Genomic DNA, 14319 nt, shown 5'->3' on the forward strand with positions numbered 1-14319 from the left:
AAAATAGTATCTTATTTTAAATACTTTTTAGCATTTTATCTAAAAATCATAAATATATTTTTTAATAAATTGTTTTACTAAATCATTTTTTGTTTTATGTTATAAATCAAGGAGGTTGGTCTAAGTGGGTTAGTTAGATGTCAAACTTGGATTCAAGTTAGATGTTTTTAGATGAGAGACCGTCCTTATTCTTAACTCTGCTGGTGGTATTACAATCCTAGCTAGTACCCCATATTGCATGGGCATAAGAGGTTTATTAAGAGCCTATTGGATGGCTGATTAATTTATCTGTGGGATAAATCTCAAATTTTTTTTTTTTTTTGCTAAAAAAAAAAGGGAGCAGGGGGAGGAAGGGACAAGCCCAACCCCGCGTAGCAGCCCCCACTGGGCCCTCCACCCCGCCAGGAGAATGTTCGATGCGGGCAAACCGGGTCGTGTGTTGGGCACGCCGACCTATTTTACTTATACCCTCCCCACCCGTGAGCCGGCTCGGTTACCCGACCCGACCCTCCGTGTGAGTACGTCACACCTGGCACCACCCAGGCTATCAGCCGACCAGTAGCACTTCCAGACCCCGTGTCCAGGCGTGGAGCATTCGGTCCCCAAATTTAATCGACGCCCGCGCGTTTCGAACCTGGAACCACTTGGTTGGAAGTAAACGCCCCGTTCCAACTGAGCTACCACCTTGGTGGTGATAAATCTCAAGTTCGGCAGAGGGTTTGGGAAGGCGCGGGGGATAGCAACCAATGAGAATAATTTTACAGGATTAGTGATGCGTCTTTATTCTCCAAACTAGTGAATACTGTGAATTCAGCAACTAATAATCATTATTCCCGCTAACAGAAAATGGGACTCCGGAATAGCTGACGTTACCATATCCTCCCCACGGCGACCCCGAAACTCCTGCAAGTCCAAGCTCAAACACTCCAAAACCCTAGGACTAACAATCCGATCCTCTTCCCCCTCCCGAAACCCTAGGAATGCTCCTCCGCTTCGCCATTTCCCCTCCCTCTTCTCCCCTCCAACCTTACCATCTCTCCACCTCCACCTCCTCCTACTCCCAAGCTCGTCTAGGGTTCGGCTCCTCCACCCTCCCTCTTCGGGCCGACCAGAAGTCTGGAGGACCGATCCGATGCTCGGTCTCGCAGGTCCACAGCTATGGCACCGTGGACTCCGAGCGGCCGCCGGCCCTCCGGTGGAGCTCGCTCTTCCGCAGGATCTCTGCCAGGGAGAACACCAGCCTCGGCTGCGCTGCTGTCCTGCTGCGCTGGGAGGAGGAGGAGGGGCAGCTCAACAAGTGGGAGCTCTGTCGCGTGGTGAAGGAGCTCAGGAAGTTCCGCCGGGTCAAGCTCGCCTTGGAGGTGGCTTAGCTGAAAATTTGCCAATTTTAACCCCTATTCTCTCATCTTCTCTCAGATTCTTAAAGTTGTCTTGGTTTCTTATGTTCCTCGTAGCTTTTAGCAGAAAATTGTTCTTTGTGGCATCCTTTCACGGTCTCCGTGACTCTAACAAAGTTGATAATTTGACATATACGGGAAAAAAGAACTAAAATAGTAAAAAGTGTAGTTATGAGGTGCAAAATTGATTTTGATCCATGTGGAATTATATTTTTGATGAATCACTTATATATACTCCATATTTTTCTGGGTTCATGTTATTTACGTTATCATCGTGGTACCAGTTTTATAGACTGTTCATGATTCGTTCTTTGATCATTTGATAACATTACAGTTTTCAAATTGACAAGTATTCGTTATCAAATATGTATTTTTGCCCAAATCTAAAAAGATAGCCTTGTGACTGAAATCTACTTTCTGGAAGCTATGAAGTTTGATGCCTTGTATAAGCATGCTACTCCGTACTGGCCTGAAAGTACGTGGCCTACTGTACCATATCAATTCGATATTAGTATCCGGTATGGATGGTGTACCGCTCGGTATATAAAAAAAAATAATCTCTATTGTACCGTACCGATACTGTGCTAGTGTGGCACCGGTATAGGGTCCTCCATACCGAGACGGCGAATCTTGTGTATAAGTGTCTAATGCTCTATTCATAGCCAAGATGATGTTTAGTGTGAATTTACAAACATAGAACATCATATTTTGGCCATAGTTGTCTGCTATGTGCATTGTTTTAAAAAGCATTCTACCGACCATATATACATATATGCCATCTTCTGGCTGCCATCCATAGGGTCCAAACTACTCTTGTATGTGGATGGGCTGCTTGATGGGTTCTTGAGTAGCATTTATAGCTCCATGCCCTGATATGCAACTATCTCCTCCTCCCGTCTGTATTATAGCTTTTCTCTCTTTTTTTTTTCTTGAATATTTACAGGGTTATGTCTGGGTTTCTAGCCTTTAGTAATTACTATTAATTTATTTATTTTTAAAATATTTTTTATACATTAACCCCAACCCTCTCCCAAAGAAAAATGGTAAAGTGGGGGGAAAAATAGAAAAATAATTGAAGGACAGGAAGATATATACGAGAAACCCACCTCAAGGAAATGGATCATAAGACATCCACTGCAATATGAATAATTGTATCTAGTTTTTTAGATATGCTATGTGCACTCATATGACCCTTAACTAAGAAACGTGTGAATATTTTAAGTTTGCAGTACCCTGTAGAAAAGTATAAGCAATCAAAATATAGTGATTAATGGCGATAAAAAAAATCATGTATAGCAGGGGGTTTGTTCATTTGAGCATGGTTAACTTTGACATGGACCCAATGTTTTAAGTACAATATTGCACTGGGTCGTATGAAGCGTATCATACCAACTCATAATGGTGGTACTAGTATGGGTCTCTGTATGTTTCCTGTGCTGACACACGGTACTATTTGTCTATTTGCTATACCAGCTCCAATGATGTACCATGTGTTTGTACAGAGGTGTATTTTACTTTGCCAGTGACATATTGTTACAATCCCTAAAACTAATACTTTAAACTTTATGTAGACCTATGACTGGATGCCTAGAACAGTTTATTTATGTAATGCGAAAGGTTGCCTGCAAGCTTATCATTTGGAGAAATGTCAATGCATATTAGTCTGAAGGGGATGCATGATGTTACACTATTTTTTTACCTGATAAACTGTATATATTGCTAATATAAGATTATAGATGGTTTTGGTTCATCGTTTTGTTAAAAGAAAAGTAACCTAGCAGTACTTCTTGATTGGCTTAGTCATGACATGTAATGTTGTAGTCTTCAGAGAAGTATCATCTGTATGGGAATAAGTTAATGGTGTTTAAAATGTTGCAATTGTGGTATATATAGATAATAGATGGTCCAATATTTGGTAGAATGCCAAAGGAGGGAGCATCAGATTGTTGAAATCGAGGTGTGCTTTGAGAAAAGTATTTGCTTTTGAAGTTACCTTGAGAAACCTCTCCAGTGGTCCAAAAACTATTGCATGGCTTGCAACTGATTTTTGAAATCAGCTATATGTCATGCTTTTTTTAATAGGGAGGTAGTGAAGCAAAATGGTTATGTATGTTCATTTGAAGAATGAGGAATTTGTCTCATTCCATTTGCTTGAAGAGTTTTTTTTCCCTTCTTATTCAAGCTTACAGGAATCTCTTTTTTAGTCCATTTAATTTTGATGTCTTGTAATTTGCGTTGCATTTTCGGGGTGATAAAGTAAGATTTGGACTTGATCTAGAGTTGAATATTATCACCTATTCTTCATGTCGGTCATTGGCTCAAGTTTAGGGAACTTAAAGCTTTCTTGTTAGGTGTATTTGAATGAAAGCGAGGGGACAAGAATACATCTATTACTAATGAGTGCCTTATCATGTTTTGGGAACTTCTTGTTTATCTATCAGATTGAATAACTTTGAATGGGTACTAATAATCCAAATGTTTGTGGAGCATGATTGTTGGACCAATCAGTAAGACCTTATAAGGGCTAGATTAACACCATAATAGAATTATAGCCTTTGTTCAAAATGTTCTGTAGCTAGACTTAGTGTTCTGAGTCTCTTCTCTTCTCTTCTCTTTGCGTGGGAACACAATTTATGAAGAAAAGTGGGATTTCGTGGGGCATCTGCAACTAAACAGGGTAAATTAATATCATCTAGCTTCCTCCAGCAGTGAGAGTTAACCTGAACTCTGGATGCAGCCCTCTGGAATTTGAGCCCTTCAGATATGAGAAATGGTGATTGGGAGGTCCTTTCTTGGTAGGCCTTTGGCCAAATCAACTCCCAGGAAACCAAGGTCCACTCACTTTGTGCATAACAATTTGGGTTCGAGAAATTTCAGGACTCAGATTTGGTCAAGGAAAAAGCAGTATAATTAGGTGGGTCAATATATATATATATATATATATGCTTGACCTTACAGAGCCCGTTTGTGTTAATGTTGACTTTTCTTAGTAACAGCTGCAGTCCTCTTACATTCATTCTTCTACCTGTTCTGTTAAATTCTTCTGTAATTTTTCAAAAAAAAAAATCGTGATTTTCTTTAATGATATGTATAGGTTTATGTTTATTTTTCTTCTGTTTTATGCATTGAGCATCTACTGACTACAAGTTATTCTGTCTGAATACTTGTTAAGGGCATCATAAGCATTGTTTTTCTGGCTGTGAGGAGGTGGGTTTGTCTAATGAATGTTGAAGAGTTACATTTATGATTAAGGGCTCGTTTGGTTCGCAGGAAAAGGAGGGGGGAAAGTGTGGTCAACGGGAAAGTAATAAGATGCCTCTTGTTTGGTTGGAGTTTTCAAAAGAGAGAGAAGGAAAAGTTGTATTCCCATGGGAATGTGATTCCCACATTTCATGGGAAAGTCTTTCCCATGAGAAACATGGAAAAGTTACTTTCCCATGAGGCGGGAATCACTCCATTTTTACTTTTTCCCAAAAAGTCCCTTCAGCATTAAAGAAGCATTAAAGAGGCATTAAAAACCTAATTTTTATTAAGGGCATAATAGGAATTATATATAACTTTCCTAGGAAAGTGGATGGCCAACCAAACATAAGCACCTTGGAAATTTGTCACTTTCCCATGGTCAACCAAACATGCCAAAAGTACTTTCCTAGGCATCCTCTTCCTAGGAATTTGTTTCCCAGGAATCATATTCCTAGGAAGGAAAATGCTTCCCGCGAACCAAACGAGCCCTAAGTATTTCAGAGACTATATTCCATCTTCGTAGCTTTTTTTGTTTGATGCACTCCCTATCCAATGTTGAGTATGGCCATTTGACACTTCTGCTGTTGTAACTTATATTTTCTCTTCTTTGCATTTATCAGGTTTGTGATTGGATGATCGCCCAAGGAGACCGATTTATGTTTACATCTAGTGACATGGCAATCCAGGTGGATCTGATTGCCAAAGCACATGGCATTTCATATGCTGAAGAATACTTCTCACAGCTTCCTGATACGATGAAAGACAAGCGCACGTATGGTGCTCTTCTAAATGTCTATGGCCAAGCTAAGATGAAAGAGAAGGCAGAGGCTATTGTTGAGGTAATGAGAAACAAAGGATATTTAACTGAAGCACTATTTTTCAATGTGATAATGACTCTATATATGAATGTTGGAGAACATGAGAAAGTTAATAAGGTCATTAATGAGATGAAGGAGAAGAATGTTTCATTTGACATATACTCTTACAACATCTGGATAACAAATTGTGCGACCATGGGAGATGCAGAGCAGATGGAACGAGTGGTAGGGCTGATGTCTTCAGACAATGGCATCAATGCAAACTGGACCACTTATACTACACTCGCTACCATGTATATTAGACTTGGAAATTTTGAGAAGGCACAAAGTTGCTTAAAAGATGCTGAACTTAGAGTGACGGGCAGGGATCGAACACCTTTTAATTACCTCCTTGGACTTTATAGCAGCATAGGAAAGAGAGAAGTCTATCGAATTTGGAACTGGTACAAATCAAGTTTCCCTAGAATCCTGAATATGGGTTACCAGTGTATGCTTTCTTCTTTGATTAGGCTAGGGGATGCTGATGGAGCTGAAATGATCTATGAAGAATGGCTATCCATGACATCAAGCTATGATCCCAGGATCTGCAATATTCTGCTGGGTTTGTATGCCAGAGAAGGGCTTCTTCGTAAGGCTAAGAAAACTCTTGACAATTTTTTAGAAAAAGGTGGAAAGCCAAGACCGATCATGTGGGAGACCCTTGCAGAAGGCTACATCAAGGAGGAACAAATTTCTGAGGCATTATTGTATATGAAAGAAGCTGCATCATTTGAAGGAGTAAATAACTGGAGGCCAAAACCCAAAAACATAGAGAAACTCCTGGCACTCTGTAAGGAGCGGAATGACATTTCTAGTATTCATATGTTGATGGACATGCTTCGAATGAGAAGATGCCATGAAAAAGAGGAATACAAGTCATTAATTAGCACATACTGTCAGGGTGATTGAGCATGATAAAAGCTGAGCATCTGAGCAATGACGAAGACCAAGATGTTTGTGATGTTGGTATGTCTTGAAATCTGTCTCCAAGGAACAGGTCATGTCCCCACATATGAAGATTTTATTTCTTCCCCGACATGATTTGAAGCAGGGGCAGAAATCTTCTGGGTTGTTGCTCTGCCTTTGGAATATCTGGAATATTGTAAGCTCAAATGGAGCTTGCCAGATATGGTTTGTGTGCTTCAGGATTTTGTCTAATGGGTTATGTCAGTTGTTGCAAGGAGCTGCACTGCAGTGAGAGCAATGATCGTGTGCATGGATCCCACATTGGGTCAGAGTCTTATTAATTCTTATAATTTTTTTGCTATATGACCAGGTTGGCAAATGCTTTATTTTCAACATTGGTAAAGCTATGGTCTTTCTTAACAGATGAGGAACATGATGGTCTGGGGGTAGTTTGCCATTGAATGTATCTTAGAACCCAAGTTTCACTGCCTATAGGAGTGCCTATCTTGTTGCTGCCTTTCTCTATCTATTATTGCTTTTAAGTTCAGGACAGCTTTCATAGGTTGGTTTTTCTATTTAGGTAAATCGGGCGGCTGACTTGCTTGAGTGATGGCATGTCATCGAATTTAGTTGTGAAAATAGATCAAGACTGAGAGGATCCTAATCGGAGAATGTGTATTGGGGGGAAATTGTGACTTGCCATAGCTTTTGCAAAACCATGAGTTGCAGCATGAAGAAACTATACCCTTTCGCTTATAAATGGGTGATCGGATATAATAAATGCATACAAAAATATCTTGTTGGTGTTAGCTGCATTATTTGGGAGACTGATGAGGATCAACCTGGCAGTGAAACATCTTGTGTTTGAGGCAGCCCATTCAGTGATTTAATTTTTTAATGCGGTTGGGATGCCACATAACTTTTCTTTTGTTTAGATATATTATTTATGTAATTTCAGAAGGCGAGACCGTTGTTTGGCAGGTGCAACATCTCTTCATTTTACTTCTGTATAAGTTCCTCTATGGTTATTATGTTTCTTGGATATTGGAAGGTGATTTATTTAATCCAGTTTTATATGCTTGTAGCACTAAACAGATCATGTTGAATAATCATGGGTTTTGGACTTGAAATAAAAGTCCTAACACCTATATAGGAGTCACTGATTTTAGAATCTTTCTTGTTAAAATAACTTGTCGATTACTTTGGCAGTAGGAGTTAAACCTTCTTGGAGGACTTCAAACACATCTGCTAGTTGCCTAGTTGTTCATGAAATGACTATAGATGATGCACTCCGAAGAAGCCAAGAAATTGAAGACGGTCGCTGATTGTAACAATTCAGAATTTTACCAAAAATAGCTAGTTATAAGGTATTATTTGGTTCTTTGATCTTGTATAAATATTCAAAATCTATCCGGCGAATAATTAATGTGGGACTAAATACATATCCGGACAAGTTTTTATATACTTTTTCTGTTTAAGTTTTAACATTTTCATTAGATTATAGTTCAAATCCATTTAAATCTAGTCACGAGAACCATCCGCGGTTAGTTTCGATGGATTCATCAGATACCATTTGTAATAATCGATGATCCCACCTAAAAAAGCTAGCTAGAAAGTTTTTTTTTGTTTTAGAGAGGGTTTGATCTTGTTTAAATATCTAAGATCTATTCAGAAAATAATCAATGTGGAACTAAATATACATCTGTACGAGTCTTCACACACATACTGGAATTTTCTTACCTAAATATACTAGCAACTTATCAATTAACAGTCTTAAAAGCTTAAAAGACAGCAGCTAATTTGCTTTAAGGTGTGTATGAAATGATTGATGTTTATGTACTCTCCAATCTCCATGGGATTCTTGGCAGTCTCAATCACCGAGACCTGCCCCGAAGTGGAAACTGAATCATGCTAGCTAAAATTGTTGTTGATCTACTACGTCCTTTATAAACGTATAGGATTCATTATTTCTACCTGATACACGGTTAATTTGCACCTATAAACATAATAGCAATCTTTCAAATTGATGGGGATTAGTTTCCATTGAAATAGAACGGACCAAGAGTTTCCAATTTAACATAAACTAACTTTGTAACTTGAATTTCGGCATCTAAAACGATCTATTTTCTGACGCAACCGTATACATGTTCATTTTCTCAAGGTTTTGCCACCCCTTTTCAAAGCTAGTTTTCTTTTTTTATTATTACTATGATGGCGGATCACACAGCCCTTGAGTAGATGCAAACAACAAAGTCGGAGAACCAAATAATGCCAAACCGAGAGGGGATGGAAGCACATAAGACTCACAAATCTCCAAGCCGGCACGATTCTAGTTCAAAGACGTAAACTTGTTTTTAGTGGTGCAGAGACTAGTTTCACTGGCCGTGCGACAGAAACCGCATCCTAAGCACATATCACCAATATTTTGGTTTCTTAATAAAATATTTAATTCAAAATTTTATTATTTTTTAAATAATCTCATATTAGATATTTAATTAAATATAAACCTACCTAAATATAAATCCTTATGTTAAACTCCTAAATAATTTAGTTTTTTAAATAGATAAAATTTATTTTTTTATTTTTTATTGTTCTCTCTTTTTTTTCAAATTCTATACGGTATTTTATAAAAAGAAGTATAAAAACGCTTTTTCTTTTCAAAAGATATCATGAACGGATTCTTCGGAATACTCGTAAATAAAGAGATGCATTCTCATAAAAAGATGCATCCAACCTGATGGTAATTTCGAAGGATTCAACTTTTGATGAACGGATGGATTATGTGAATGAGCATCCAATCATACTTACCCTTTCATATCTATAAATAAAAAAAAGACAGTGCTCTCCATCTATTAGAACATTCCCTTCCATCGAATAACATCACATAGAAGAGAATTGAGAGTATTGAATGAACTCAAGTGCACCTATTAAGCATTTGAGAAGATGATTGTGTCTACATAAAAGAGGATTGACAGAGATTGCTTTAATCAAATTTGTTGATTTTCAGCCCATCTAGATTTGGCTATTTCAAGTTCGACTCTGATTCTCCTTTATTAGAATGTATTTCAGGAATAACATGAAGCACTACATTGTAACTTGAAAATAGACCACCATTATCTGGTTGCACCTAGACAGAATGAATTCTACTATAAAAAAAATACCTTGTATAACAGAGCTCGAATCGGATAATATCAAAAATTTTAATAATATTTTAGAAGAAAGATTTTCAATAATATAGTCATGATATTATGGTATGTCAACTTAATTGCGCATGGATGAGGGTGGCCACTTATGAGTCTCATGCTGTAACTGATAAATAAACTCAATCTTATGTTCCTGTGAGAGAGAGAGAAAAAGATCCACTTTGTATACGGCTCGTTAGCTTAAGAAATACGAGTCCAGGCGTACTGTCAGGGGACATCTGGAAGAGTGAAGATATATATATATATATATATCGGTTTATTACGCAGCCCTAACTCCAAAAGGCTAACACAGCTCAGACCTTATACTAATCCTTTCCAAAAATTAATAATTGCCAAAAAAAATAACCTCCACGGTATCTCTTCCCCTTTCCTCTTTCCCCTTATGTCATCAATCCAAACCTTTTAACACTTTTCAAACCAAGAACACCATAGTTCCAATCCAAGGCTGACAAGGAATAAGACGCGTCTAACGGATAACCCGGGCAGCTTATCAAAACACAAAGCCCCTATGCCAACTCCTCTTCCCTTAAGGAACTCCTCTCTCTTCCCTTCCCTGCTCTATATATACGTATCTCCCCTTCTTTCACTCCACGATCCTTATTAATTTTAGATCGCTCGCCATTAGCTCTCTCTCCCTCTCCCCAAGAGAACACCACCCCAATGGCCGAGATGCGTGGGGAGGACCGCAGAGCCATCCCAAGAGCGGTCTCAGCTCTCTCCTCTATTCTCCAGAGGGTGGCGGACCTCAGCGACCTCGCCGTCCACCGGCCTCCACCCCTCCACCACCGGGCCGCGGCCTTCCATGGCCTCCGGAGGCCTAATATCTCGGTTCACGGCTACCTCGAGCGCATCTTCCGCCACGCTGACTGCAGCCCTGCATGCTACGCCGTCGCCTACGTCTACCTCGACCGCTTCACGCGGCGTCACCCGCCGGTCCTCATCGACTCCTTCAACGTCCACCGCCTCCTCATCACCACCATCCTCGCCGCCGTCAAGTTCATGGACGACATGTAAGTTTGCGCCACTAGTTCTAGTACTTCAATAAATTACTTGCCCATCTAACAACACTTCTTTTTCTCGACGTACGTCCTTCAAAATTCTCGTAGAGTTCTTGGGTTTTCTTGATGTGGGATTCTTGATATCTTTCAAGAAGGTATTAGACGTTCTTCTTCATTGCTGTGTGCATATTAATTCTGTTCTTTGTCAATCAAGTGATCTTTGTTGATGTGATCCACCCTTTGCTATTTTTGGGCTTTGGAGAGTTTACTTTGGACTCCTTTTCTTCTTCTTGGAAGTTAGATCTTTTCCAATTCTTTAGAGAGAGGAGGGAGGGAGTGACTTGTGAGGAGATTTCGGCCAGGTGTTTAGGTCCCATTGATGGTTTCCACGAGCCCTCTCCTCTCCTTTTTGTCCACCCGCCAACTAAGAATGAGGTGGCCGTGTCTTCAAAGGAATTCTTGCATCATTATGACTCCATGGGCGAGGTGAGGTGAGGTGAGGGCGGTATTGTAATCTCCCAACACAAAGTTCTTTTTATAGGGACCATCTAGCTTAATTCTATGGTCATTGAACAAAGGGTACATCCAATTGGATTGGTGGTTCCACTGTTATTCCATCCAGCCACATTATGAATGCCAAGCCAAAGTTGATCTTAGCTCATCTTTCAAATCGCAATTAAAAGTTTCGCAGGTCTTTATATGTGAACAGTTATTCTGTGATGAAAGAAACAGTCTGTATATGTAGATGGCTTTATGTAGGATAGCTACGAGACTTTCTCCTCCCTCCGCCACCTTTTCTTTTCTAACTTTCTTATTTCTGTTCATACTTGAATGGTATGATTTATCTGATTTATCAAAAAAAAAAGAAAAAGAAAGATAGAAACGGTCTGCAACTAGAGATAAACATAATTGGAAAGGTAAACTTGGCAAATCATCGAAGTTAGTCGGTGGATGACATGGACATTAGTGGTACATTAAAATAGTGCTATTGATCCATTAGTTGGAGCTTTGGTGTGCTTCAATAGTCCCCTTAACTGCAGAATAGCCAATCATTCAGCACATGAGAGACATCTGAACTGACAGAAGAGGAGAGGGACACTTTTGTATTTTATGACCACTAGCATGTGGATATTTACATTGTAGAGGGTATTTGGCAATGACCAGTAGACTATTATAACTTCAAATTGCCATTATTTTAACGCAAAGAAGCTATCTCGAATATTTTAGCAATGATAAAGTCATATAGGGATATGTCAAGTTCATAGCAGCACACCATGTAGCTCTTAAAACTTAGTTTCCTACTATTCCAGGATGCACATTGGATTGGAAACAGCACTTAACTAAATAATTCAACTACATCACCGTTCATGTTTGGAGTTGTTGATGATGTGATGTCCATTCTACCAGTAATTGTATAGTTCTTACTCCATGACTGACTATTTTGAGTCCAAATTAGATCATAATACTTACATTAACAGTCATGTTTCTTTTGGGAAAATTAGTTCATATTTAAGTCAGCAGCATGTTGTCATTTAACTGAAACAAAGAAAATATCCATTTGAGTTGCTAATTACTGTTCTTTGTTTGTCTTTACAGACACTACAGCAATGCTTATTTTGCAAAGGTGGGAGGGATAAGCTTGATGGAGATGAACTGCTTGGAAATGGATTTCTTGTTCGGCGTGGGCTTCGAGCTGAATGTAAACCCCATGATCTTCCATTCCTGCTGCTATCTTCTTTGGAGGGAGACGTATCAATGGGAGTTGCCCCCTGCTCCCCTGAGGTTCCAGTACTGCTGCTCCACAGAGGAAGAGTCCAGCAGCTGCCAGTAGAAGCAGATGGCGATTTGAGAGGTGCTTCAGTGCATAGATGAGTAGAGAACAATCGTCAGTTTTAGATGGACGGACTGATACCATTTTGTTTAGCTTCTGTCTTCTTTCTTTTGATGTGTAGTTTCTGTCTTCTTGGATTCCAACCTTTGGACATGTGTAGTGTAATCTGCTGTCGTTTTATCCTACTTTTTGGTTTCACTTTGATTGGGAGTGCAGACCTGGAGTCCTCGTTCTCAGAGCATGAACACAGCACAATCTCATAATTTAAATCTCCAATTCATGTCTTTTGCGTCGAGTTCGTATGATCTATGGTTATGGTGCTCTCAGTCTAATTTATATCTTGCCGTTCCTCTTTCTTCTTTCAAGTTGGTTGGGTTTTGCTCGGCCTGATTGGGTGCGGTGAACATAGAGAGAGCAAAGAGAGAGAACCTGTAACTACTCAAAACCTTATCTAAAATGTCGGAAGGTATTATTTAGATTTCTTAGTCTTGTATAAGTACTCAAGATCTGCTCAGTAAATAACCAACTTAAGACTAAATACATGCCCACACGGATCCTCACATGTTCTCCCATTCAATCCCTGACGTCCTCGTCAGGCTAAGAGTTCAAATCCATTCAAATCTAATTACAAACACCATGATCAACCCGTAGTCAGCCTCAATGGATTCGTGCTGTAGTGTCCTCTATTCCACATAGGTTATAGACCGGGTCTATTCTGATACCATTTGTAACAACCTAGGACCTAATCCAAAATAGATAGTCGGAAGATATCATATGGGTTTCTTGATTATTCAAAATCTATCCAGCAAATAGCCGATGTAGGACTAAACCCATAGCCGCTCGCCGCTCGAAGTGCAATGAAGAGGAAGTGAATCCACAGCAGTCACATCCTGTGTGGTGCCGGCAGATGGCCTTCCCCATCCTTGAAGAGATTTGGCACTCAGCTGGATTTTAGCTTTTAATGCTTAGTTTCTTGCTTCACGTGATCTTCTCCATCTTTGAAGAAGAGATTTGGCCTTCTCTCTTTAATTTTTTTTTATTGGCCTCCCATTACATCAAAAGAAAGCAAAAAAAGAGTAGTGATGGAAAACTATTGGAAATTGGACTTTGCTTGCCAAAAAAAAGATAAAAGAGTCCTCCCACCGCCGGCCGCCTCAGCTCTAATCTCTTCTTCATTACATTCCTTGCTCCTCTACTTTTCTTTCCTCTCTTTGTTTCCTTTTTTCTGGTGCTTTAATCTGTTTCCTCTCGAGAAGGCAATCTCACCTTATTTTAGTTTAGGGGGAAGGATGGAATTCTTTCATTTCTTAAAGAAAGAGGGGGAAAAAAGAGAAAAACATATAGGAAAAGAATACAGAGAATATACAAAAATAAGAGGAACAAGATCATGAAACCAAACGAAAACATCTTACAGAGTAGATAGAGTAAATTAAGGTGTGGAGACTTGGAAGTAAACTCAAAAGCAGCAGGAATCAATGAAAGTCAAGAGTGTTGCAGATCTCCATCATCATCTCTCTGAAGAAGGCAGCAATTAAATCTTCAAAAAAGGATCTAAAGAGTAGGGATTTGAAGAGCAGCCAAACCAGGAAAGCAAGGTAAGGTCCATAATAGAGCCCAATCAAGCCAGACCAGCTAAGGTAGTTGTTGAGGCAGTCACCAGTAGAGCCGGTATAATTAGCCTCTTAAACTTCGAAGACCAATCTAATAGAAAGTTGAACTTAAACTCCTAACTATCAGCCGATCTTCTCCTCATCATATTGCTTGTTGTTTCATCTACTTTTTCTCGGCTGTTACTTATTTCCCTTCGCATTGTACATTCCATCTCTATCTCCTTCAACTCTTATATACATACTTCTTTCACATATTCAATAAATTAGGTGGCTC

General features: G+C 39.3%; 2 protein-coding genes across 2 annotated transcripts; both read left to right on the plus strand.

Moving 5' to 3' along the window:
* The first annotated feature begins 816 nt into the window (after window positions 1-816).
* Window positions 817-7495, plus strand: LOC103704609 (pentatricopeptide repeat-containing protein At1g02150). Its single transcript, XM_008787970.6, has 2 exons — window positions 817-1361; window positions 5261-7495. The coding sequence occupies exons 1-2, from the start codon at window positions 981-983 to the stop codon at window positions 6404-6406; spliced, it is 1527 nt and encodes a 508-aa protein (XP_008786192.4). The 5' UTR covers window positions 817-980; the 3' UTR covers window positions 6407-7495.
* Window positions 7496-9925: 2430 nt separating this feature from the next.
* LOC103704610 (cyclin-P4-1) lies at window positions 9926-12872 on the plus strand. Its single transcript, XM_008787972.5, has 2 exons — window positions 9926-10616; window positions 12201-12872. Exons 1-2 carry the CDS (start codon window positions 10267-10269, stop codon window positions 12433-12435), a joined length of 585 nt encoding a protein of 194 aa, XP_008786194.3. The 5' UTR covers window positions 9926-10266; the 3' UTR covers window positions 12436-12872.
* The last annotated feature ends 1447 nt before the right edge of the window (window positions 12873-14319 follow it).

Source organism: Phoenix dactylifera, chromosome 6 (assembly GCF_051530095.1).
Source record: "Phoenix dactylifera cultivar Ajwa chromosome 6, Ajwa_hap1_PhDact_Kaust_v1.1, whole genome shotgun sequence".
NCBI lineage: Eukaryota > Viridiplantae > Streptophyta > Magnoliopsida > Arecales > Arecaceae > Phoenix > Phoenix dactylifera.

Bases quoted from the DNA above. Each gene is read 5' to 3' on its own strand.
- LOC103704610 (XM_008787972.5), top strand. From the start codon at position 10,267: ATGGCCGAGATGCGTGGGGAGGACCGCAGAGCCATCCCAAGAGCGGTC. The intron at 10,617-12,200 runs GTAAGTTTGCGC...TTGTCTTTACAG, and splicing joins GTCAAGTTCATGGACGACAT to ACACTACAGCAATGCTTATT.
- LOC103704609 (XM_008787970.6), top strand. From the start codon at position 981: ATGCTCCTCCGCTTCGCCATTTCCCCTCCCTCTTCTCCCCTCCAACCT. The intron at 1,362-5,260 runs GTGGCTTAGCTG...TGCATTTATCAG, and splicing joins GGGTCAAGCTCGCCTTGGAG to GTTTGTGATTGGATGATCGC.